The sequence below is a fragment of the Passer montanus genome, unplaced genomic scaffold, assembly GCF_014805655.1.
Source record: "Passer montanus isolate IOZ18808 unplaced genomic scaffold, ASM1480565v1 scaffold91, whole genome shotgun sequence".
NCBI classification, from domain to species: domain Eukaryota; kingdom Metazoa; phylum Chordata; class Aves; order Passeriformes; family Passeridae; genus Passer; species Passer montanus.
Window position 1 is genome coordinate 1,742,051 of NW_024374479.1, and position 27,373 is coordinate 1,769,423.

The 27,373-nt window shown below is 39.2% G+C and overlaps 1 protein-coding gene and 1 long non-coding RNA gene across 4 annotated transcripts; one reads left to right on the forward strand and one right to left on the reverse strand.

Moving 5' to 3' along the window:
- Positions 1-1,587: 1,587 nt before the first annotated feature.
- On the forward strand, positions 1,588-15,533 carry ARRDC3 (arrestin domain containing 3). Its single transcript, XM_039695668.1, has 8 exons — positions 1,588-2,066; positions 5,386-5,467; positions 7,901-8,048; positions 9,283-9,385; positions 9,767-10,023; positions 10,420-10,582; positions 11,385-11,539; positions 12,800-15,533. Exons 1-8 carry the CDS (start codon positions 1,787-1,789, stop codon positions 12,854-12,856), a joined length of 1,245 nt encoding a protein of 414 aa, XP_039551602.1. The 5' UTR covers positions 1,588-1,786; the 3' UTR covers positions 12,857-15,533.
- LOC120495802 lies at positions 14,095-26,787 on the reverse strand. 3 transcript variants are annotated; one of them, XR_005626149.1, is made up of 4 exons: positions 26,667-26,787; positions 19,152-22,530; positions 17,543-18,459; positions 14,095-17,510 (listed from the first exon to the last, which is right to left on the reverse strand). It is a non-coding gene; the product is annotated as an uncharacterized LOC120495802 (long non-coding RNA). The 3 variants fall into 3 exon arrangements; XR_005626150.1 differs by having other exon boundaries at positions 19,152-19,303; positions 21,047-26,781; XR_005626148.1 differs by having other exon boundaries at positions 19,152-26,779.
- Positions 26,788-27,373: the final 586 nt, after the last annotated feature.

Here is a 27,373-nt window from a genome sequence, read left to right on the forward strand (position 1 = left end):
CCAGATGAATATCCACTAGAATAACAGATTTGTATCTTCAGCTTCCTGGAAAATGCAATTGCTCTTTCTCATGTCTGCAGATTTGTCCTTGGGCAGGTGAACATTAAGAACCAGCCCAGAACTGGCAGGACAGGGGATATGACCCAAACCCTGTGGAGGAAAGCTGCATCCCACCTGGCTGCCAGCTTTCTCAAGTCCTATAGCAACTGGAGACCATAGAATTGTGGCTTTTATGACTCATGAAAGACACAACTATTTTTTAAATTACAGAACAGAAGAAAAACACGCAAACAAACACATGTAAGAGACCACCTGAGTCTGAAGGAATGAGAGGAACAGGAAAAGCACTGTCAGAAGAGGAATTACGTCACCTCTACTTCTCTTACGAGTATTCTTTTTATGGTTGGACTTCAGGATTTTGAAGGTCTTTTCCAGCCTCAATGATTCTATGAGCTAAGGAAGTATGAATGCTTACCACAAGATGGTGCAAAAGCACAGAAAGTCCTAATTTACCCACAAGACGTCCACCCATTTGGCCACAAAAAACACAAGAGAATATCCACCAGGCCAAAGAAAATATGACTTTTTTTACTTGAGAAAAAGCAGCAAGAATAGGCAAACACTTTCAAACTGTCAGCATGAAATGTTAGCAGTATCTCAGTTTAGTCTCCCCAAAGCATGGTGTCTTGGGGGATGTCATCCACCAGCACCACACTTCTCACCGAAAATATTGTGTCAGCATGGAAGTGCTTAAGAATTAGCTAATGTAGCATTAAATAACCAAACCCAGAGCATTTACCAGAGAAACGGAACTACCAAATAATAATGAAAAAAAAGAAAAAAAAATCAACAGGTGGACGATTGCAGGGGGATTTGCAGCAATGAAATCTGTATTACTGGGACAGCCATACAGACATTGATACTACAATAGTTAAATACAAACGCATCACTAATGATTTTCAAGTTTACAGAGAAGATTCTCACACAGTACAATACATACTACCTGAAAGCCAGGACTGCTTCTTATTTCTTGCTATAATTTTCTATAATTTTTCTATAATTTCCTATCAAGCTTTTCTCACTTCTTTCCTATCTTTAAACACACACACGGGGGAAAAAAAGGCAAATCAAAACAAAAAACCCCAAAAACAAACAAACAAAAAACAACAACAAAAAGAAAAACCACAAAAAAACTAATCAAATAAACGCAAAAAAACCCCCAAAGCAGCAAAATCCTGCCAACGAAACAAACCCAAAGCCAACGAAACAAACCCAAAGCCCAATGACTAAGAGACGAGATAATTTGCCAGTTTCAGAAAAAGGTTTCTTAAGTGAAGTACAACTTTCATCTCTTCGTAGAAGCTGGAATACTGCCATCTTCCTTGGGGCCGCTGACTGCAGTACCAGAGCATCCACCTGCGCGACGTCCGCCCGACCGGCCGAGCACCAGTGCGCACAAAGCCTCTCGGGCCGCCCGAGCTTTCCCAAGGCGGCGGCGCCGCCGCCGGGGCGGGGCGGCGCATGCGCGCCCGCCCTTGTTTGTCACACGGCTTATAAGGCGGGGCCGGCGGCGCGCGGCAGCGCCTTTGTGGGGAGACGTCGCGTTCGCACCAGCGCCGCCCGCGCCGGGCCGGGCCGGGGCTCCCAGCCGCCCCCATGAGCTGCCTGTAGGGTCCGCACCGCCGCACCCCTGCGCCCCAGGGGCTCGGGGTTGGTTGTTTTTGGGCTCCCCCTTCCCTTTTTTTTTTTTCTTACAGTCTATTTTTGTACACTTTCCTATAAAACCATGGTGCTGGGGAAGGTGAAGAGTCTGACGATAAGCTTTGACTGTCTGAATGACAGCAATGTCCCTGTGTACTCTAGCGGGGATACAGTCTCAGGAAGGGTCAGTCTAGAAGTAACTGGGGAAATAAGAGTGAAATCCCTTAAAATCCATGCGAGGGGGCACGCTAAAGTACGTTGGACTGAATCAAGGAATGCTGGATCCAACACTGCCTATACACAGAACTACACCGAAGAAGTGGAATATTTCAACCATAAAGACATCCTGATCGGCCATGAGAGAGGTAAGAGCTGCCCTTAACTGTAATGCTTTATTTTATTATGGAAAAAAAAGCATGCATCTTTGTGTCATACCGGTTTAGCCCTGTCTTTTAATGGGTGCATTGGAGAGCAGGACATGCCCAGGGTGGTATCTTGGCGATGGAGTTACATATGGGAGATTTGCAAAGTACCTGCAAACAGGAGGACTCTCTTTGAACTACTTACCCTTCAGTACGGCCATATGTTAATAAGTTGGGGTTTTTTTCCCCCAGTGTTCTACCATTTTTTTTTCTTTTTTTTTTTTTTTTCTCCTCTGGTGATATTTAGTAGGCATTGCCGTTCCGTGGGGAAAAACAGCTGTAATATCACAGCCAGATGGGCAGCGGACTTAAATGGCAGATTCCTAATTGAAACGCAGTGAAAGCGTAAAACCCGTACTTTTTGATACGTGTGGGGTTCTGCTGATGCTGTTGGGGTGGTAATACAATGAATTTTTCAGGATGGCTGATTATTGGCAGATAAGTCTCCCTGGCTTATTTTGACATAGCACCACGTGTAATTTTTTCCTCATTTCAGTATTACCCTCGCCCCCGTAAAAAGCTTCCATTTCCTTGGGGTGCCCCTACACCCCGCTCGGCAATGGGGGTCACCCCGATGTAAAGGTGTGTCCGAAAAGCCCTTGATGAGAAGCAAAAGGAGGGGGAGGAGAGAGAGGGGGGAAGGGGAAGTGGTGTTGCGTAATGGAAGCATCTCTCCCAAAACTGGGGAGATCAGGATCTCCTGCTCCCCACTTCCCACTCGAGCCGCCGTGGTGTCCCCACGAAGCGCAGACCTCTTCCCCGGGGCGGGGTGGAAGCGCCTGGGTCCGGAGGTTCTCTGTGTTTTTTTTACTTCTTTTTCCTCCGAACTTCGCAGCCTTTGTTCGAAGCGGTTCAATCCTGTTTGGGACCGGCTTTGGAGGAGGGGGGTGGGCCGCCCGCTCCGCGCAGATTGGCCGCGCGCGTCAGGTGGTGGCGATGACTTAATTCCCCAGCGCAAGAAAATAATGTTAAAAACTGGTTATGTAATTTTTTGTGCTGCTTGTCGTCCCCCCCTTTTTTGTTTTTTCCTGAATATGCATCCTATACACTGCAGCGATGCTCTATTTCTCGTTCTTTTCGGGGAAAAAAAAAAATGTATCTTTTAACAACAACTGGCGGCACCGAGCCCTTCATACAGTATATCCGAGATCAAAGCTGTAAAGCTGTTGCAGAACTGGGGACTTTTTTTATTTGCTTCATGTCTCGCGCACACGTCGCTAACGAGGTGACTTGCGGCTCCCACCCGTCTCCTGACACCGCCTCAGAAATCACTCACCCGAGCATGACTTCCCGCACCTCTGGACCAAGAGCTGGTTCCAAGAGCTTGGCGACGGGAGTCTGCAGCCACGCAGGAGCTGCCCGTGGCGGGGGGAGCACGCGTGGGAGCGGGTAGGACAGGGGCCTCGCGCAGCCGCTGCCGGCGGCCGCGTTTCAATGACTGCCCCGAGGGCCGCCCGCGTCCCTCGCCGCCCCCTGATTGGCCGGCCGTGGTTTGTTGCCCTGTTGCTAAGGCGATGCCCGCCGCTGATTGGCGGAGTGCTGGCAGCGGGGGTGAGGGAGCAGGTTTCGCTGCCAGCCCCCGGCGGGCAGAGGCCGCTCTCCGAGGCGCTTGCTCGGCGCAAAGCCCCTCAGAGAGAGAGGGCAGGGGGACGCGCTGCCCTCAGTCTCGTCTATGCCGCCTCCTGTCGCCGGTCCTATCACCTGAGGGGTCTAGACTTGGCGCGGGTGGCGGAAGGGTCCGCCCTCGGTGTGGAGTCAGCGGGCGCAGCGCACGCAGTGTGAGAGCAGCGAGGCTGGCGGCGCTCCGCGCGCGCCGGTTCGGGCCGGTCGGCTCCTGCTCCAGCCTGCGCTGATTGACAGCTCAGCACTTGTTTACCGCGGCGTGGCGGGACTGCTGAGCTGGCAGGAAGCGGGGGGAGCCTGGCGGAGAGCAGCGCAGTCACAGCCGAAAGCAGCGCTGCCCCCCTCGGAACAAAATTAAACAAAAATAAATAAATCATATTTATTTAAAAAAAAAACCCCAAACTCAAACCAACAGTATAAAAGCCCACCCTCACGCCTACACACCGTCTCGTTTTTTTCAGCACATTTTCCTGACCTATCTTGAGTAAAGTTGCGTGCTGAAGGTGTATTTATTTCCGCATCTCGCTGCTAGGAGGGTTTTTTTTGCTTGCTTTGTTCATTTGTTTTTAAATTTTCGTTATTTGAGCTGCAGGAAGTAGAGAAACTTAGAACGCTTCTGCATGCCTCCATTAATGCTTCAGAAGGTCACACATAAGCTGTTCCCTTTCACTTTGTCTTGCTATAAGCCGTTTTATAATTCCAGCCCATTTTATCTGCGTGGTGCTCAGTCATTTTTCACTCAACTTTTATTTTAAACGAGTCAGTGTTTTTCTGGTTTGATGTCAGAATAAACTGCAGTTTTCTTGTGGCGTTTGAAGCTGGACAAATAATCGTAAACATAAACAAGGGTTAGCATTCCTGACATAAAAAAAGAAAGTATCTGTGCTCTGTCTGAGCAAGATCAAGTTAATCTATTAAAGAAATTAAAGTTTAGCTCTAGATAGTATTAAGTGGGCAACTTGCCAATTCCTATGCCTCTGAGTATGTCGGGTACTTTCTGGGTGTTGCTCGTATACTCTTACTCCTTTCTCACACAGTTGGTTGTGGGGTTTTTTGGTGGTTTTTGGTGTGGTTTTTTTTTGGGTTTTTTTTGTTTGTTTGTTTGTTTTTTGGTTTTTTGGGGGTTTTTTTTGGTGTGTGTGTGTGAGATTAATGTCTGGACACTGTTGCCAGGCAGGAGATACAAAGAAGCAAAGAAGCTGAATTTCTAAATTTAATCTTAAGCAGCAGACTGGATACTGTTAATGCTGGTAAAAAGCCAGCTCCAGTTCATTCTGACTAGCAACTGCAGTGGAAAGCAGCATGATTTTCTTTACAGACCTTGAATGGAGGCCTTGAAATGGCATCAGTTGAAACTGTGTCACTGTTCAGAGGCAGGATTATATTAAAACAGTAACCTCTGCTTCTCTCTAAAACGAAGCGGGCAGACTTGCCTACCTTTCTGTCAGTCAGACTTGGCCCTGCATTCCATCCAGTTAATAACTAATGGACTGGAGACCCTTGTTCCTGGGACATCACATTCATTGAGTGTTGTAATGTTTGAGCAAATTGTTTTGTTTTTTTTTCTGGAAGAGAAACCCACACAAAGTATAACATGTGTGCAGCTGGATTACCATGTTGGTTTTTTTCTCTCTTTTAGATGATGACAATTCAGAAGAGGGCCTTCACACCATCCATTCAGGAAGGCATGAATATGCATTCAGCTTTGAGCTTCCACAGACGTAAGTACCCACTCACAGTCCTCCACACAGGGCTCTGCTGCCCACCCACCTGACCAAAACTCCTGGTGTGGGTGGAGGGGAAACCTTTTCAATGGTATTAGGAATTGTGCTCATAACATGCAGTAGAGAACGTAATCTCTTTAAACTGAAGAGGTTGCTTTTACACTGATATACCCAACCTTTTCTAAAAAAAATTTCCACAAAAAAGGAGCTCACTGCTGCCCAGTTGCTCACTTTCTTTTTACCAAGTCTTACTGACTGACTAGGTATTCCAGTATATTACCCCTTCCCAAAAGGAGGGACAGGAATTTGAACTGCCACTGAAGTCCTGCAGAGTGACTAAAATACCTTCTAACTCATCCATTTACTGGAGTTATGCAGACCAGCAGAACTAGAGATAAGATCGCAGTGGAATTGTTTGTTCTCAAGTCTGGAACAGATGTGGCTAGTTTACTTAGATTTCAACAAAAGAGGAGGTTGTTCTTATTCAGATAGGATGTATATACCCAGGGGATGGCTATTTATACAGAAAGCCTGGATGGAAACAAACTTAAGAATGGGTGGATAGAATAAGAAGAATTTTCCTACCAAATCCCATTTGTTTTAGAAAACAAAAGCAAACAAGAGTAAGAGCAGAAGTTTGTACTGGTAAGATAAAAATTGTTGCCCCACTCCTGTCTGAAGTATGTAATGTTGGCACTGTGGATGTAAGATTGGGTGTAGTAGAGTTGGAAATACGGAAATGAGCTAAAACTACAAGTTCCAGTAAAATCAAATACACAGGAAAAGAGGGAGTATGAGTATGGATGAAAAATGAGCCAGTGAATAAGCACACTGCCTAATATTGAGGTTGTTTATTAGAGGTGCTGGTTTTAGCAGAATGTGCAGATGGCAAACACTTTGAAAGTTTCAAACTTTTTAGAGTTTCAAAGTGAACAGCACAGGACTTCTACATTGTTTCAATAAAATTTTCTGGGAAGACCTGTGAACTTAGAGATTTTAAAGACAATTTAGCATTCTGTGAAAATCTCAACAGTAAGGCCAATACTGATTTTCCCTCGAGTTTAAAGGGGCATTAAAAAAAAAAAAAAATCCCAACCCCAAAACATTAAAAACATGAACATTAAATGTTTAGCTTGAAGTGAAACAAGAGATAGCAAAAGACCACAAGCACTGGTCAAATTATTGGTTCTTTCTAAGTGCCGTGAAAGACTACCTATTAGCCCAGTTTTTAATAATACTGGAAAAACAAAGAGTGATATTAAAAGCCTGAACTTTGATGCTGCCTACTTACCTGCTATTTTGTGTCCATACAATATTTCCAAAACTGACTTAAACTTCAGAGCAACAATGGAAAGATGTCAATCATCCTCTAGAGAATTTTTCCTCTACAGAATATGGGACAGAATGAAAAACTGAAGTTTTAATTGCATTATTAGGAGAAAAAACTAACATTTCAAATTTGCACATAGTGAAGTCAAACCTGTAATTGAAAGAATTATTCTAGTTAAGCACTAGCACGACTGGTATTACTCTCTGTGGAAAATAGGAAATGTTACAAATACTTTATTTTAATATATATAATTGTATTCAAAACGTAGTAAAATACAAGAAAATACTTACAAAAGTAAAGAGAGTAAATTAAAGAAACTACTGTAAGTTTGAAATTATTGAACTTTAAAGATATTTTATCTTTCTTTTTATGGTACTGCAATAAAAAAGGGAATGTTCACAGGTCTGGAAAAACTACCTGCATCATCTTGCCTCCAGCTTCTAAAATAGACTTGTTCATTTGACAAATTTCAGAGTAGTCTTCATGATTTTATATGTGTGTGTATATATAAATACATATATGCCTATATGAGTACATTCTTAGGTATTATAAATGTTTTAAGCTGCCTTATCAGGGTAGAGAAAGATTAGAAGGTGCTCAAAATAGCCTCTCTTCAGAACTCCATGTTGTAATATTTATTCTGCTTAAGGTGAACCTAACTATGGAAGTGCTGAGTTACAGCTAAAATTATCCCAATGTTGAGCTACTGACCAAGTAAATAATACACAATTGCTTACAAAAGGTGATAGCCAAAACTATAATTGGTTGATACTAGTGGTAATTCTAAATTGATAGTCAAAAGGACATACTTTACCCTAGATGTGGAAGTGGCCTCTTAAGCTTAAAGAAAATCTGTGCTCTCCTGGCATTTTCCAGTACAATTCTTCAATTGATTCCTAAAATCTATGAAAAACTATAGTAGGGTAAATTGGAGATGATTTTTTCTCCCATCTTTAATCTTAAATTTTTCTGAGATACTATACATTAAGTACTACAGTGCATTAAAAATGCAGTTCTATATACTAATCACTGACTTGATCAATTGTATCATTATTAGACGGAAAGACTTTACTCAGTTTTGACCTTTGTGTCCTGCACAGACCACTTGCTACCTCATTCGAAGGCAGACATGGCAGTGTGCGCTATTGGGTGAAAGCCGAATTGCATAGGCCTTGGTTTCTACCAGTAAAATTAAAGAAGGAATTTACAGTCTTTGAACATATAGATATCAACACTCCTTCATTACTGGTAAGAATTGACAGAATTATTATTTTTTGTTTTGGCATAAAAAAATAATGACGTTTAGTAACTGAAACGATATCCATATCTAATTTTACATAATACATTACCTGATACTTAGTCGATACCTAGTTACAGCCAATCTTCTAAGTATTACATTAGTCTGCAGCTCTGTAAGTACTGGCATTTTGAAAGCTAGTTTTTCCTGTACTTGGAGTTGCTTTACTTTTAAGATCTGTAAAATGGTTTTGTCAATTTAAATAAATACTAAATTGTTAAGTGTGAGTAAGAAGGAAAATTCTGAGAGAACTGTTCTTTGACTCTGAAGACAGAGCAGTGGCACTTAAAAGAATTAGTGTGACAGACTGCAAACTTAAAAATGCAAAGTAAATAATGTGCTGGTGTACATAATCGATCACTTTCATATGGATAGTTTTCTACCAATGGGGAGAAATTATCACAACGCTCTATAATCTTTTTGTGAAATGTCTTTTCATTAAAATGATTTCAGTATCACAGCTCCTTTCAATGAGGATTTGAATTCAATCAGGCCTAAAATTCCATTCCCCCCCACTCTTCTTCAAATTCACACCCCTGTGGAGAGGGGAAAAAATTCTCAAAATCCATTGAAATAGGTTTCTTGTGTGTATGGGTGAAAAATCAGTCTTGCAAGGGGACATTGGCCTTGCACAAATTCCATTAAAATCAAAAGACTCTCATTTGACTTTAATGGACTTTGGATCAAGTCCTAAATCTTGGTGTCATGTAAAATAACAAAGTCTGTTTAATACAGATGAAACAGGATCATTTTGAAACAGGAAATAGCAGGAGTCAAGGCTTACAGGACTTTACCTTAGTTACTGTTTTTGAAATACTATACTGCATGGAGATAGACATTCTAGTTTACTGGTAAATTAAAAGTTCTTTAGCAATATGGTGGGATATGTAGGCTATAAAGCCTTTCCTTAAGCTCTGCTAAATTTATTTATGTATAGAAACTTGTTTTAAGTGTAACTGCAGTATGAAGTGTAGAAAAAAAGCTTTGTTAATGAGTATGGAATTAGAATAAAGCTTACAGTTTGCGTAGTGCAATTTACTTGAGATTTTCCCTCTAAATAGAACTAGATATGCTTATCAAAATGCATAGAAAGTATATTATACATATTTTTTGGTGTTGATAAGAGCAGATTAAGAGACTCATGGAGCACTCTATTAAATGGAAAATATTTTTCTTTTCTTGCAGTCACCCCAAGCAGGCACAAAAGAAAAAACTCTCTGTTGTTGGTTTTGTACCTCAGGCCCAATATCCTTAAGTGCCAAAATTGAAAGGAAGGGCTACACCCCAGGTACGTAACAGAAGTAATTATAGGAAATGTTTTTCCTTCCCTTTTAAAATGACACTGTGTACTTAGTGACTGTTATGTAAAATAAATAAAAACTGTTCTTACCATTTTGGTTTGCATTCGTCTTGCTATTTTAAACAACTGATTTTGTTATCTTGCCCTGTCTCCATATTGTTAAAGGACATCTGCTTTTATTGGGCCTGTGCATTTTTCTGTTAGATTTACCTCATGATGACCTTACTCCTGCTAGCATCAGTGGATATTGTTCAAAGTGTGGAGCATTGCTAGCAGCATCCAGTGTCTTATAACAATACACAGTGTGTGGAAATTTGCTTCAGTTGCCTTGCAAATACATAGGAAAAATGAAATGTTGTTTTTTTTCAGGTGAATCAATTCAGATCTTTGCTGAGATTGAGAACTGCTCTTCCCGTGTGGTGGTGCCAAAGGCAGCCATTTACCAAACACAGGCATTTTATGCCAAAGGGAAAATGAAGGAAGTCAAACAGCTTGTTGCCAGCCTGCGTGGGGAATCCTTGTCATCTGGCAAAACAGAAACCTGGAATGGCAAACAGTTGAAAATTCCACCAGTTTCTCCTTCAATCCTTGACTGTAGTATAATCCGTGTGGAGTATTCACTGATGGTATGTTGGATTGTTCATTGGAGCATGAGTAGTTTCCATGGTTCCTTGCAAATTGCTAACAAAGCTTTGTGAACTGCTAATTAGTTACAAAAGAAATATATAGCCTAGCATTAGATGTCCTGACAATAATTCTATAAGTAAATTCTGTTTAAATCTTGCACATTCTAAGGAAATGTGTTATGAGTGTGACATTTCCATCTGAGGACTTGTGTTCAGAGTATAGAGCTGCCTTTGTCTTGGAGGGCTATTTGACTCCATAGGGACATTGGCTCTGAAATGAGCAAAATGAAATTTCAGCCTCTTGTGAAAAATTACATGGCTGGAGATTTTAGTCTAATAATTAGGAAGTGCTCATACAAACCTATTTTTAATCTATACTTTTTTATTGTTCTTTAGGTATACGTGGATATTCCTGGCGCCATGGATTTATTCCTTAACTTACCACTGGTCATTGGCACCATTCCTCTACACCCATTTGGTAGCAGAACTTCAAGTGTAAGCAGTCAGTGTAGCATGAACATGAATTGGCTTGGTCTGACACTGCCTGAAAGACCAGAAGGTAACCTGACAAAACAAGTCTGTTTTGATTTTTGTGTGCTTTATTCATTGCTGTCATGCAAACAGACACAAATTACATCCTTCATAATAAGGTCCATAGAAGGTCCTTTGGATGTTTCCTTGCTACCTGCTTGTTCTCTGAGAAGAATGGAGTTCCCCTCTTTGCCTTCCTCTCTCAGGTGTACAAGCAGTGGCATGCAGCTGCTTGGAAGCTGGTACAAGTGAAAGCACAGAATGCCATTGTACCTGGGCAGAATTAATTCTGCCTCCAGTATCTCAACTGTGTCATTGGTTGTAAGTCAGTGTAACCTGTCAGAGTAGCAGTTAAGGTGACCTTTATCATCCTTAGTAGCCAAGACATTGTGAAACCATAATGTAATCCATTTCAGTGGGAATCTCTTTTGTCAAATGAGAAGCTCTGTAGCTTCTCTATTTTTGCATATAAACATATGGGGGTTTTAATGTACAAATCGCAGACTGATGAAGCAGTCCAGAGGAATGCAATGTTCTGTCATTCCTGCCTGTAACAGAAATTTGGTATTCTGAGTAAGCTTTAAATTTGAAGGCGATCATTAAGCCTCAATGAACAATGGTCAGTCTGCCGTTGGATTTGAGCATAGTTGTAAAATAGATTATAGCAATGTAACCCCTTTTTCATGTTCAGTAACTGTGTAAAAGTCACAGAAATAATTTATCTAAATGCTGGTGCATTTTACAATATAAAAGTTTAATATTTGTCATGTTATATATTTTGACATGCATAAGAACTTGTTGTTCGAACTGCGTGTGCCCTTTCCCTGCAGCACCTCCCAGCTATGCAGAAGTGGTTACGGAGGAACAACGGCAGTCCAGCCTTGCACCCTTAGGTGTTTGTGATGACTTTGAGAGAGCGCTTCCAGGACCACTGTTTGCATACATCCAGGAATTTCGTTTTCTTCCTCCACCTCTCTATTCAGAAGTAGGTACTTCAAAATGTAATTATGAATGCACTGTTTCTTTGAATTCTGCCATGTGAAATAAACCTAAGAAACTGTTTCTACATTGTAATGCCTCATAGAGATTCCGAAATTGTTTTGAACTCTCTCAGCAACTTATTACAGTTATATATGACTTTAATGAATACCAACGTTTTCAGACTATAGATGCAAAACAAACTGTTTTTCACCTCTGCTCTAAAAGTACTCTGTATTTTTAGCTCTTCGTATGTGTTACTTTCAGAATTTCCATGCAGAGAAGATTCAAAGGTGTTCTTTCTGGCTCAGGTTTCTCTAAATGCACAGTTCAAACATTTCTGTCTGCAAGTTAAGTTCTGTGAAAGTCACTCAATAACTGGGACACAAGTTCAGGCTTCAAAACCCTAGTTCATATTTTTCAGGGAAAAGCAGTGGTGTAGGACAAAGTAAAATAGTGTCCTTTGGCTAAATCTTGCCTGGATCCACTGACTCTTGATTGTTTTCCTCTTGAAGTACTTAATCTGCTAGTGAATGAGTGCGTGGCATGTTTTTTTGTGTCTCTTCTATAACATAAGCCTAGAACACAACTCTGGAGCTTTTCATTTTAGGTACTCTAAATATTTAGAAGTAAGCTTTTCTTTGTTCTAAAAAATGTCTTTTTAAAATAGCTGACCAAACTATATAGTGTCCACTTAAACTATAATCCCTATTGAGTTTTGGAGACCTAGGTTAGAGACCATGTTCTTCACCTCCTTCCTTTTGTTGAAAAGAAGAGGAGGTAATGAACTTCTGAAACATTTTATGGGGTTTTTCAGGATTTGTTACTTACAAATTAAGTAGAAGAACTTTTTACTAATAATTTTGTGCCTTTTTAAGTAAAATGTCTTCCAAAATCAATTTAGTATTTTAAGCTACATGTTAAAGAGATGGGTCTGGTTGTCTTCTTCTTATGCAATAAATAATTTAGAACATTTCTGCTACTATAGCAGATTTTTTACAATTTTTTATTACATATTTGTGCTTATTCTTAAACTACCGTCAATGTGCAGTTTAAAATGTTTCACTATACTTAGTAATTTTCAATTCAAAGTTTTATCTAATTTTTAGAAATACTTCAGTTACCTGAGTAACTTTCAAATCAGGAATAGCATTTATCTGTGACAGTCTTGGACTTAAAAATTTTGGTGTTTGGATTGATTTATTCTCTAGCAATCAGTACTAAAAATACCTTGGGTTGTTGGTTTTTTTTTTTCTCTTTTGTTTAGATTGATCCGAACCCAGATCAGCCCACAGACGACAGACCATCTTGCCCTTCTCGTTGAAAGAATCCGTAAGAAGCTGACTTGACTTGGGTTTGGAATCATACCTGTCATGTTGAAGGTCAAGGCATCATAGTGGAGACACACTTTCAAAGAAAGTGGGTTTGCTCTTGCCTGTGTGGTGAATAAATGAAAACAACCTGTGATCATGCTTTGAAGCCTACAGAAACGTTGTAGGACTGCTCCACATTCTTGAAGAACTGAGCTTTCCCCCCCTCCTTCTTAAATACTGGCACATACTAGGAGCAGCCTTACTAACCTACAGTCATGTGTGTCCAAACACCCAAACCACATTAAGAGAGGTTTGGCTTCCTCTTACAATTTGGAAATTTGCACATGCTTATTGCTTACATTGTGCGGTTCAGTGTCACTACAGCTTTTCCTCATTTACGCCGGACAGTTGTTACCCCTTTCTTATGTCTTGTGGTCCGCACAATAAGGAGCAAAAGAAAGCTTTGACAAAAAGAAAGAAACAAACAAACAAAAAGCCCAACAGCAACAGACTTTGACAAATGCACTGACTTTCCTTCTTTTTTTAATTTAATGTAGCCTGGACTTTACCTGCATATGCACATGCTCAGAATTGTCCTAGTAGGCTGATCATGTATCACCTCTTCAGCTTGGATCCTATTGTGGATTTATTTTACAAACATCAAATGCCTTCAAGCCAATCCTACTTGCTGTATGTTTTGCAGCCTACTGTAGTAGATAAGCAACAGATATGGGGATAGGGTGGGAGGGAGTTAATAGAAAGAAACTAATAGACTTTGTCAAGATTGTATACTTTCTTGATTTTTTTTTAAGAATTTGTTGCCTTTCTACTATTATTGCAAAGCAGCATTTTGTTACAGACTGCCTAAAAATCACTTAATCTCAGGTGAACTCATCACTTGCCAAACTGTTGGAATGCTATTTGTTTTTTTATGTTGCACTGTTGAGTTAGTTCTTTTTTTGTGTTTGTGTTTTGTTTTTTATTCTTTACTTGAGAGGGAGATCTGGAATAAGGACATACACAAAAGTTATTAAATCCTCCTCTTTCCCATTTCTCTTTCTGCATTATGAAAAAAGATGTTCAAGTTGTGAAGCTCTTAAAAAAAGTCATAAATGAAAGCAGCACCAGCAGACACCAGCTGTTCCTCAAAAGACTACTAAAAGGAAGTGGTCATACACTGTCTAGATTCACAGACAGATCAATATCTCAAGTAGTAGGGATAGGAAGGGAAAGTAAATTTATTTTTTTATATAGCTACTTAATCACCAAAAATGCTGTATCTGATGAGTCTAGTAGAAAGTATATTTCAAACTGCAAGAAAAGCTTCTTTTATGCTGAGAGCTCAGTTTGCGCACTTTGCATTACCTTCAGGGTTTATGATACTGTACAAGATTAGAAGTATAATTAAAGCAAGAAAGATCAGTGTTACCAGCCATACTTATATATGAGTTAGGTGGAAGTGCTTTGATAACTGCATCTTCTGTGGCACTATCAAGAGCTTTAAAGCAAACAGAACTCTGGATTATACCATGTATTCATCCAGAATGCAACAAAACCGTAGGGAAAGAGCACTTGCCCTTAAGTGTGCCCCAGGGAAAAGAGTGCAATGGAGCTATTACCTGTGCTAACAAATACCAGTGCTTAGATGCTGCAGATGTACAGTGGAAGTCAGCTTTGCTCTTCAGAAACTGTGGAACACAAACCACTGATGAACACTATTCTGGTCTTGAGTATTTGAACAAATCGAGATCTAATCCATCAAATACCTAACTCCTTGTGCAATAAAAAAGCTCTGAAGAGAGTGGGAGAGGAGAGGCTGGTGTTTCTGCATGGTGCTCATTTTTAAAAACCTTTGCCTTGTTTTTAAGGCTTCATAAATGCGACAAAATCGGCTTTTCCATAAGTGGCCTTTATGAGAACATGAAAGATAATTCATGTTTCAAAAATGACAACAGGGTGATAAAATACAAATGAGTCGCGTTTTAAGTGATTCAGTTAAAAGGTTTGGGCTTTGAACGGGAATATTGGCAAGAAGGAAATTGGATGATGCTACTAGGCCAATTTTGTGGATGTCCCTTCCCTCTACCCTCTCCAACCAGACAATTTTTAAAGCTGATGGGATCGTTGGTATAAAAGGGCATTTGGTGGTTTTACTTTTTTTTCCTTTTTTTGTTCTTTTTGCAGACTAGGGAACAATTGCTGATATACATAGCATTAAATGCTTACCACAATACAATGGAAAATTGCATATGAGGCAGGATTGACCGATGTCATAGTAATTGGCTTGGCATTACAGCCTTTGTGATTAGAATGAAAAATTGTATAAGCTTATCAAATAAAGACTTACAGTTTAAATTACTCAGAGGCATTACTCTCCCATAAATATCGGTCAGTTCTCAGCATTATAAAACCTGAGGTTCACAGTTGAAACCCAGTATTTGATAGAGAATTCTGATCTGAATTAGGAAAAAAGTAAGTAAAATCCAAACATTAGAGAAACAAAGTGCAATATTAAATGTTTGCTTTATAGATTATATTGTATGGCTGTTTGTACTTTTTTTTGTTTTTAGTTTTGGTGCTGCATATGTCCTTGTAGACTCTTGTTTTAAGAAAACAGTATGTGGAAAACAGTTTAATTTTTCCTATTGCTCTTCCATGTGGAAAATAAACTTTTGTAAAAAAAAGGGTTTTAAATGTTGTATCTATGTGTAAAATAAAAAAAAACACAAGTATCACATAATACAGGAACTTACTGCAGGAAAACATGTGTTGCTTTCTCAAAAAATAGAAAAAAACTATTTCTAGAACTATACCACTGAGTACTACTGAGAACTATACCACTGAGTCTAGTTTCGGGATTCTATCTCTTTTATTTACATGACTGAGCTTATGGGGCCAGGTCCCACATGGGAAATGCCTTTTTAGGACTCTGTATCACATTACAGCTGCAGTGACCCTGTTTTGAGGTATCTGGTCCTTTGCCTGAGGAGGTGACACAAATATTGGGGTACTAGGAGGAAAGAGGGCAGTGACTTTAAAGGTCTAGTTTGCAGCTGGAACTTTTACATGAAGTTTCTTGACTTGGGGTGTAGAAGATGTCCTTGGAAGTAAGGAGATATGGAAATGTGTGCCCTGTGCAATGTTTTTGAGTCTGCTCTGTGTGCCAGCAGTGTGGCGGTGCTGCAGCATGTCCTGTCTGCTATGCACGGGCAAAATAGATTGTCATTGTCCTTCAGGATCAGCATGTGATTTGACCTGTGGGAAGAACAGAGGCTTGAGTGGCAGGCCTGTCCTGTGCACCTCTGTTGGTGTTTGGGGTACTGGGCCTCAATGTTCCCACAGTACTGTATCTTCAGGGATGCAGCTGCTAGCATGGGCAACATAAACATCGATCCAACACCTTACATAATACAAACAATAGGACCTCCTCTCTAAATAGAGCATTTCAGGTTAATTTTGAGCTTAATTTTGTTTTTGGTGAAGAATTCAGACAGACTTAAGAATTAATTCCCTCCTTATTAATAACACTGTCCATAATATTTGCCTAAGTTCAGGGTAAAACCAATAAGAAACACAAAGGTTGTCATTTTGCTAATCTGCTTGGAGATCTGTTACTGTGTATAACCTCTCCTAGTGAAGAAAGAGTGTGCAGCTTCTCCCTAAGTGCCCCACTGTGGGTGGGGGAGGAGAGTCAGAAGAGTCAAGTGAGAAGACTCAAGAGTTAAGACAGTTTAGTAAAGGAAAAGCCACAAGACACAAAGCAAACCAAGGAATTCATTCCCCATTTCCAGTGGACAGGCTTGGGTTCAGCCATCTCCAGGAAGACAGGACCCCATCATGCCTTAATGGTGACTTGAGAAGACAAACTTCATCACTCTAAATGTTCTCCCACTTCCTTCTTCCCCCACCTCTACAAGCTGAGCATGATACTACATATCCTAGAATATCCCTGTGATCAACTGGGGTTCAGCTGTCCCAGCTGTATCCCCTCCCAGCTCCTTATCTACCTCCAGCACACTCGCTGATGGGGTGATTCAAGAAGCAGGAAAGATCTAGATGCATTGTGAGTTCTGCCCAGTAGTAATTAGAACATGTCTGTGTTGTCAGTGCTGCTTTCTGTGCAAATCTGAAACACATTCCCATAATAGCTACTGTGACAGAAATTAACTACCCCAGTCAAAACCAGAACAAATTCCTTAATAGCTAAGTGACTATATATATATATATGTGTTATTTTTTTAATTTTTTTTAATATCTGCACAACCCTTCTAGTGCTACATTACAGAGTTAGAATTTAAATTAGCACCATTAAAGGGACACTCTGCTAGCTGTTCTGTGCAACATCTTGAATCCTACATTTTCAGACCAGTACCTCTACCTAACAAACTTAGTTGTATTGTCAGTGTTATAAATTTGGAAATTATCAAAGTTTTGCTATTTGAGACCTTGAGAATTTTTAAATGCAGATGGTTATTTATATAAATAATATAAATGTAAATATATAAATATATATAAAGGTAAATATATAAATGTAAATGCATAAAAGCCTGTTACACCAGGATGTAATGGCTCTTCCACCTCAGCCATTCATTAAAGTGTACAGAGCAGCAGCAATTTACAATAGCTCAAGCACCTGAGCTTTGAGAAGCAATGCTGCTTAAGCACCTGAGCTTTGAGAAGCAATGCTGCTTAAGCACCTGAGCTTTGAGAAGCAATGCTGCAATATGGATGAAGATATTTTCTGGGAATTATCTAGTTAAAACATGTACCGAGTACTTTTTAACCACTTGCGAGATTTAAACCTTCCCTTGTTTTACAGAAATGGACCACTACCTTGCTGTGATCTTCACTACTTTACCTTTCCACAGCACAGCTACAAAGCACGAAGTCCAACTACCAGAGCGATGAAGGGTCTCCAGAAGTAGTTTGTGAAGCTGGGCAGCAACACAGCAATGCATTTCCACAGGAAAACCTATTTGCTTGGGCTGATGCTGCTGATCTAAACCAATTCCTGCAACTAGGTACACAGCTATGGGCAACTGTTGCAGAGAGACAAATGACCAGCAGAGATTCTTCATAGGCTAGTACTGCAGGAAGATGGCTGTTCCTGAGGACACAGAGGCCAGATGTCCCGCATGTTGTGGATTTTGAGTGGAGTCCCCCTTCAGAGATCAACAGACACGTTAAGAGTTACCAGCATTTGCGCTGTATGACCATTCCTGTGGATTTTAGCTCCTGGATTTTGATGTTATTAGTGAAAGTCACTTGCAAAGGCACATTGTCAAGCACATTCCTCCTTGACCTCCAGATCATATCCTGGAAATAGCAGAAAAGTAACCTATATCTTCTCCCAGCAGTCATTCACTCCTGGAACTCCACCTGGATACAGCATGCTATTTCTAGAGCTGGATCTCCCTACCTAGTGGATGTTATGACAGAGCAGTAGCTTCTGAGTAGAGTCCAAGTGCTGTTATGAAATCCAAGTTGAACAGTGTACCTTTCACCTAGTACAGCTCCTAATGGGGAATTCAGAGTTCAGAAGGACGCTGCCTTTGAGTTTGCTTCAGGCACCTTGCCTGAGATGTTTGTCGTAACTTGGATGAAAGACAACTACCTGGATGAGAGAAGGGGAGAGTGCTAAATATAACATAAAAATTGAATTATTTAGATGTATTTTAAGGGGGAGAGGAATGTACAATTAAAATATTAAAAAACACATCCAGAAAGTTAGCCTGGCACTATGTGATAATTCTCTTGTGTTTTACACAGGAAAAACTCAACTCTCTCTCTAAGACAGTGCATTCCATCTACCATGAGCAGCTCCCTGCATGATCTTCTGCTGGGGCACTGAGGGGAATAACCAAGCACACATGCATTCCTCTTGCTCCTGTATGTCACTACCAAGAATCTCGCCTTCTATCACAAGCCTTTCCAGGCTAAAACATGCCTTTGACTCACCAACTCTCCACCAAATGTAATTTGTAATGGTGAGGCCACAACCTTTAAGCTGTTTATTGGTGTAGTAAATATTATTTCTAAAGTGAACTGATGAATGTGATGCCATTCAATCTTTCTCAAAGGAGATATGATACTTTTGCTTTCAGTTGGAGCATAGGAGGGGAAAAATTATTTTAAAACCTGGTTATTATTTATCTGGAAATTAATGCAATTTCCCAGAGCCATAAAAGACCTTGCTGTGATTGGACTGTCTTGAATTAAAATGAAAACTCCCCACTGCTGATGGTCAATACTCAAGGCAAAACTGTTATCATTGCCCATCAGCTAAGAAACAAAATTTTAGAATACCTTCTGTAAAAGGTGTCAAGTATTCAGCAGGTAATGGCTTCTGATTAATAAATTGTTTTTTTATTATTTACATTCTTGCTTGGGGTGTCTATCCTCAGTCGTTTCAAGTCTGTTGAGACTGATCCATTTCTTCTGTAAGTAGCCCATATTTCCTAGTTAAAATTCCAAGAAAATAGATCATGATAACAACTGCAGCTCTAATTAAAAAAAAAATTATTTCAGTATTAAATATGCAATATAAACAAAGAGAAGCCTGCAGCAATATTTTACAGCTATATAATTATCACATATAAATTAAACTAAATGGTCCCCTACCCTATCATTTAACAGGATAAGACAGGAAAGACAGTTTTACTGTTGGCCATTTTGTTTTAGTCCGTCAACACTGTTTATGGTGACAGAGTTGCACAGCTCTAAAGTAACAAAGCAGTTCTTCAGTTGTACCATGTAATACTGACCTCCCAAACAAACAAAGGAAGAAAACAATACCTGGCCTATGCAGAAGAAGAACAATGTAAATTAATTAAAATGAAAGGCTGCAAAATTTCTACTTTTTTTTTTTTTCTGATTTCCCTCTTTTTCCCCTCATAGTTCAAAGTAATTCAAAGGAAGTAATAATCTTGTCTTAATTGCTGTCTTCCTCTTCCTATATTTTATTCAAACTTTTTAATGCCTCAAAATATCCTACTTCTTTTCTGTGCATATAACTTATACTACTATAAAGCCTCATATAAGCCTGTATTTCCTCAAAGAAAACCCATTTTGTCCAACTTTTTGACATAAAATACCTTCTCAGAATAAGCTTGAAAATACTCTATAGTCTTTCTCCCCCAGTCATATTTTATGGAACAAAAACCTAAGAGTACTGACTAGATAGACTTTTGAATTCCTTGTATAAAACTGATTTTATTCATGGTATGAGTGAATAAAGAAGCAGTTGCAATATGGGAAATATTTAAGGTGTTTCAGCATTATTATTGTGAATTATTTCAGAATGAATGAAAATTGACTTACCTTGAAGGTGATTTTATCACAGGTTAAAAGCATTCAGAGGAACCACTAATATCAGAGTACACTGCAGTGAACTTGTATCTTTTTACCTGGGAGATAACAGATCCTACCTCTGTCTGACAATTACCCTTCCACCCCAAAAATACCTCCAAAAAACCAAACTACTACAAACCACAAACAAATTAATCTTTAAAAAGCTTTATAAGCAGCATTTTCATGTAGCTAAGCTAGGGAAACACTGTTCTATTGAAAGCTATACTACCCTACACTTGTTCTTATATTTTTTTTGCTTCCCATATGCAGTTAGAAAGTAAATTTAAATTACATTAATTTATTTGGCATATATTTGGTACTTTTCTATGACTGCATGACTGAATACTAACTAGGTTTCTGGCACAACCAGAAGAAACAAGAAATATTACACTTGACAGCGTGGTTAGGGTTGAAACAGAGTACAAGCAACATGTTTTATTTGTTACTGTGAAGGGCAAGCTCTGTTGTACTAAACCTTATTCTTTTGGCAACTAGTTAATAAATACAAAATACTCCAACAAATCATTCTTTTACCCTTTGCTCAAAGTGAGCAGGTCTGAAAGGGACAAAAAGTTGCTGTAATTACAATTAAAGAGCAGTGAAGTGGGAAGGAAGAAACACAAATTTTGCAACTGGCAACTGTCCCCTCTATCCAGAGTGTCCCAACAGCACCAAGAGAGAAGCCAGACATCTCACCTCTGACGAGCACACAGGTATTTTTAGCTCAGTAGTGCAATGTGAATTTTCTAAGTGCACTGCATCAGGCAAGTCCCTTGCTGAAAGCAGTGAGAGGCCCTTCTGGAACCTCTGACAGAGCAAACTCCCCATCAACGTGCATCTACCTCCCTTACCTGTGTCAGTCCACAGGGATGACATGCACAGCCCCAAACACAGGCAGACCTGGACAAAAGGGGCTGTGGGTAAAGGAACAGTTTTGATTTTTGTGATCCAGAGATCTGTTGACTGATTACACAAAACAGAGATCTGTCCAGTTCAGACAAGGACAGTTTAGACTTGGATGTGCTGTTTTGTTTCCCAGCTTTATAAGAAGGTGGGTTTTTTTAAACATGGTGACAGTATTAAAAAGGGGTTTCAAAATGCTGTTACTTGATTATTCTGTGGTGCTCTGGATTGTACCCAGGAATTGAGCCAAACACTTTTTTCCAGCCCTCTTGCAAGGCAAGTTGTTGACAGAAGAAGCAAGCACCCTTGTGACCTTTAAAAAGTTTCACTTTCATAAATTGCAACCCAGATCCCCAAGAAGCCTTAAGGCTAGCGTTGTTACAAGACAGAGTGGAAAATCCTAAGAGCAGTGGAGCATGCTGAAAACTGTAAGTTACTGGGATTTATCAGTGGAAGCAATATAAGCCATGGACATAGCCAGAATGATATAGCAAGAAAACATGTTGTGGTGCCTCTACTTAATTTCCTCAGAGCCAACAGGTACAATCTTTTTGCTTTAAGTTTAGCCCTATGTCACTCAGCAACATTTGAATGTTGTGGGTGAGCACAGAACACTCTAGCAATGCAAACATGGGCAACCATCTTAATAGCGGTGCTGTGGGAGCACTGAGTCTCATCAGCAGGATCCAGGCCCATCCTCTCCAAGCAGGGATAGCGAAAGTGCAGCCTCATCCTCAGCAAGGGCTGTCTAACTCTGAGGAGCAGCTGCAGGGAAAACCGGTCCCTTGGCTCCTGGTCTGAAAGTTCCTTGGCTGCTATCTCTAAAAGGTGCTGCCGACAACAGGCTGTCCAGGGCGGGGAAAAGAGACTGTGTCACCATGTTCCCACTGAGGGTCGGATCTGTCTACACATGCACGGGTTTTATATTCTTGGCTTCTCCTCCAGAATTCACAGCTGACACTAGTTATTTCTAGGAGTTATTTCTCTCCAAAAGGAAAAAGCAAGGGTGGGGGAAGAAGATGGTTGCAATTATTTAAATAAATAGCATATAAGCCATTGGTCTTGTTAAAGAAATAGAAATAATAGGCTCAGTCTTTTCACATCTTATGCACTTATATGGATTATGACAAGCTCAGTTCTGTACAAATAATTTAATGAATGTACAATTTGCTTCTACATGATAATACATATACCTAACTTGTTTTCTTTCTTTCTTTCTTTTTGAGGGGATTATATTACATAAATACAGTATATAAAAAAGGCAAAAATTATCATCAAAAGTAGGATTTGTGGCTCACTGACAATGTTTACTGAATTAAAAGGAGGAAATTTCTTCCATTCTGTTGATTTCCTTGTAGTTCACGGATTTTAATTACTTTTGTCTCTAACTGAGCTCATCTAGCTCTGATTCATGACTGCTGCATCAGTAAACCTGCAGAAAAAGAAATTTTCAGCCTTTTCAGTCACCTTCTTTTTATGGAAAAAACCTAGTAGAGGAGTATTTGTCTCAATCCACACAAGGTCAACACAAACAAAGACAAGCAGAAAAAGACAGTTCTGAGAGAATGACACAGATATGTGAAGAACATTATATGTTCCCCTACACCAACATCTAAACAGTCACTGGCAACTTGCCTAGATATTTTGTATGCTACATGTCTGTCAAATAGCTCAAAGATCCAGATGCAGAATCTGGCAATTATGACATTCTGCTGATGTTTTTCAACTCATCAGCTTGTGATTAGGATACAGAGAAGCATAAATATAATGATTTTTAATTAGGTATGTTTTTTCAGGCACTGTTTTATTTATCAGAAAATTGACATATATTTCCCTCAGTTCATCAAAACGGTATTTCAAAAACATCTTTTCTTTTCATTCTTTTTAGAGGAAAGGTTCTAACTCTTAAATCATGGAGAACAGTCATTCAATTGTGGCATCAGCCTTCCCAATATCACTTCCCTAGAACAATGAGGAGGAAATTGCTAAAAGTTTTATATTAATTCAGTTATGAAATTTAAACTCTTACTTCTAAGGTGAAAGGAGCAAAGCATCCAATACGGTAGGTACACTGAAAAAATTAAGGAATACTGCCTATCTCATGCAACTTACTGAAGATAAACTATATGGGTGCATTCTTGTGTTTTGCTTCATGATTTCTTTATCCCAAGCCTTAGAGTTCTGCAACGAAAGCTGCAGAATGCTCCATTGGGCTTGCATCTTCACAGATCCGGCACGGTACAACTGGTGCACTCACAACTGCTCTGCATACCTAATAGATGGCAGGCTGACACACAATGGTTATGTCATTGAGTCCACAGATTAATTTTGCAGAGACTGGGACAGGTTCAGAGGAGCTTCTCTGATTCATTAGTAACATATTAGTTAACATTAAGAGAATTTTTTTTTCAGCAAAACATACTTTGCAATTACTGAAAAATATACTACATGCAGTTTTGTCCTGTAAGTCCCTGTGTCTTCCAGAAAGCTGAAAGTCTTACCAGACAGCTTGTGCTCAGTTTTCTGACACCCACATTGTCTCCTAATAGACACTGCTCTAGTTTCCATTGCTCTCTAAAGTAACTGATGCTCTCACCAATGAGCTATTTGTCCCATCACTCTGAAAGGGCACCAGTGGTGTCCACCACCCCCAGCTTAGCACTTGGGTAGAGAAAAATAGGTCATTTAGTGCAGCTAAGGCATAGGCAACACTGAGGATTGCTGCTTTGAAGATTGTTTTTTCCTGCAAGCCTCAGACACTGCTGTGCACAGAAATACTCCTCCTCTGTTTACTTAAGAGCAGGTTGCTGGAGCAAGGAAGGCAAGTCTCCAGTTGCCCTGTGTTCACACAACATGTTTTCTCAAAGTGCTTCAATTTCCTGTTGAGTTACCTAAAACAGTGGTCATAGAACAGGTGACAACTAAATCTTACAACTTGCAAGGACATTGTTATGTTTCTAATACAATGTTTTGATGCCCTTTTCTTTGGAGCCATGAGTGGAGTGTATATTGCCCATGTATGAAAAAGAGAGACAGATATTCCAAAGCTCCATCCTAATACCTCTCAATGCCTTCATGAGGAAAGTTTAGCTATGGTTAACTCTTACAACAAATATTGTTGTATTTTTGACCTTTTTAACCTAACAAAAACTATAGTTGTAGTCTTCCATTTACTAGGGCCACATTGGTGCCCATCTTTTCCCTTGATTCCTTCTTGGATTTTTTTCTTTGATTCCTTCCTTCTTCTCTCTTATTAAAGAAGAACTCTAAGAACTAGGCAATATTTATTGTATTCATTCGAAACCAAATTTTCAACAAAAAATTTTGCCTAAGAAAGTCTCTCTTACTGGGAGTATTCTGTGTGCATTGGACTCAAATAGGGACAAGATAGAACTCAAAATCTATAATTTGCTCTCTGAGTTTGCTCCAGGTGACCAGTGTCTTTGAAGCATTTATAAGTAATACTTATAGCCAGATACAGTTTAAATGTCATTTTGCAATCTAACTGCTGCAGCCATAAGTTACATCAAACAAAAATTTCACTTTGATAATTTCTATTAAGCATACGTTTTTGCTTGTGAATCCAAAGTAATTCTTCTGCCATGACAGTCGTAGCATGCAGGAGACTTAAAATCATCTTAGTGATCTCATTATTCTCTTCATAATATATTAAGAATTTTGAAGAACACTTTCTCCCCTTTATTTTCTCTACTTTTTTTGCTATGGTCTCAGTAGTCTTCAGGCTTCCAAAGCTGTGCATGCTTTAAATAGCAATATATTTCACATACTTTCCATCTCCCTCATCTTACAGCATGACCATCAAGTGTTAAGGAAAGCTTCAGATAGTTCTGGATCTGAATAAAGTTTCATGTGAATGAAACATACAAGGAGCACTTGGGAAGGGATTCATTGCTAGTGAGAGCTACCCAAATTATTTCCTTCAATATGGCTTTTCAAGTCCTTGTTCTTCCTTTTAAATAGTGGAAGACCAGGTAATTGCTATAATCAAGAACACATTCCAGCTATTCTAGTCTAAAGCACTGCATCAAGTAACTTGACAGGAAAAAAAATAATTTTAAGCTTACAAAACAAAATGTTTTTCAAGGAAAAAAAAAGACACCAGCAATTTATTTTCCATATTTAAATTGCTTTGCTTCTTCTTCCATTTATGAATATTACAAAAACTTTCTGAAGCCTTAAAATGAAAATTTATTTCTTTATAAAATAAATTTGTTGTACACTTTATTTTATGTAGATTTTTTATATTTAATCTATTTAAAAATATATTTTTTAAATATTATTTTATTTTATATTTTTAAAATGCTTATTGATGGTAACTGGATAGAACACAGGTTTTAGAAGTCAGATTAAAAGACTGCATGTTAAATTTCCTAGTTTCCTAGGTTTATATATGTACACATCACTTGGATAGACACTGAAAGCAGAAACAATGGATTAATCTATTATTGCAGAGGTTCCTATACCTATTAACCATTTCAACTTCTTTGGTATGTGTAAAGGAAATTTTGGAGGTAAACTTGACAGATTCACATTTTCCTTTATTTTATTATGTGCTTTCTAATGGTATGTCCAGTATTGGTAATTTTTGCTTAATAAATTGCAAAGCAAGCCTGCACATATATTTTTGCACTTTTTTTCCTTTACAAAACATATGTTTGAAAAATTTCTAAAAACTACATTCTTAAATTAATAGTTTTGATGAGTTTAATTTAGAAATAAGGAAAAATATTAGAAAACAAAAAGATGCATTAAAAATAATAGGCCTTGTAAATAGCACAAGCCTATTTTCATTTTATGAAGTATTCTGTCTGGGAAAACACTTGGACTGTAGGAGCAGGAACACAGCTGGTGTGTGCATACCAGAACATACAGCTATTGCTGGAGTGAAACTATTGTGTTTATTATTAAAGGCTGGAACAATGCCAGGACATCTCTGGATCTAAATCCTGCAAAACTTGCTCTGGCAGGAGCTCCCCTGCAGTCCGGGCCCAGCTCTCCAGCTATTCTGACAAGTTTTTGTCCTAGTCTGCTGTAAACAGGAAATCAGAGTGGAGAAGCCATGCAAAAATATGAAAGCCCCTTCTAAATTTGTTGTGTAATGGGCTTGAACAGAGAGTTTACTGAACAGAAGCTGAGTCATGTTTCTGTAACCAATGCCAGGTTCCCCTTTCCCAGCCTTCTCCCCCACATTATCATCATCATCATCATCATCATCATCATCATCATCGTCATCATCACTATCATTACTACTACTTTTTTTGTTTTTCTGATTCTTTTAATGTCAGCCCTGACATATCCTTTCACTGCCTGGGTGATTGAGAGCAACTGTTTATAGCAATCGTCCTGATATCACACAAGACTGAACTTCCCACAACTGCTCAGAAACACCAGCACAGAGCAACAACATTTTAAAAACTTGACAATGTCATTGCCATTAAGCAGGAGTCCCTCTTTCATGGACTGTACTATTTTTTAAGAAGAAGCAGCAGAACAAGATAAATGTGACTGCAGCAGGGCACTGTACAAGCAAATAATTCATTATCATACCCTCTTGAGCCTTCAAAGATTATAAGACTGGTCTTATTCTTGCCTTGCAGTTGGTGAGGAAGTGATGCACCACAAAATCATTCTGCTGTCTGGAAGAGAAATCAGAAATAGTTAGTTGCTGTAACTCTTAGTAGTCTGCCAGGCAAATAGGTCAGTGCCAGGCAAATAGGTCAGGTGATTGGGCTGCTGATGGGAGCAGGGTGACACAAGTGCCAGGCTGGACTTTGCTGCTTAAACAAGCACAGTAGAAGAGACAATTTCTCCTCTGGAAGACAGATGTGGGGATTTTCTGTCTTAGGTATAATAATGTAAAACAGATACACCCTATGTAATCCATACTTTACTAAAAAAAAAAAGTTAAAAGCTAATGAAAACAAAAGAAAAAACCCCTAAATTAAATAAAAAATCCAAACCCAACAACGAGACAAAATAACCGAAACCTGAAAAACAAAATATATAAAGTTCTAATTTAAATCACTGTCTTTATATCAGAGCACAGAACAGTATTCTGAGATTTGAGTTTTGATTGCATTCATATCTGAACAGTAAAGACCTCTTTCCTCAAGTGAATTGATAACAAGAAAATCTCCATTGAAAGCAAAATAAGTAAATGGCTAATAAATTGTTGAGGAACATTTGAAAACGTAACTGGAATGAACTCTGATATCACATGCCTGATATTCATACTAATAGACACATGCATACAC

Excerpts from the sequence above, each read along its gene's own strand:
- ARRDC3 (XM_039695668.1), top strand. The coding sequence starts at position 1,787 with ATGGTGCTGGGGAAGGTGAAGAGTCTGACGATAAGCTTTGACTGTCTG. Across the intron at positions 2,067-5,385 it reads CCTGATCGGCCATGAGAGAG|ATGATGACAATTCAGAAGAG; the intron begins GTAAGAGCTGCC and ends TCTCTCTTTTAG. Across the intron at positions 10,024-10,419 it reads GTGTGGAGTATTCACTGATG|GTATACGTGGATATTCCTGG; the intron begins GTATGTTGGATT and ends ATTGTTCTTTAG.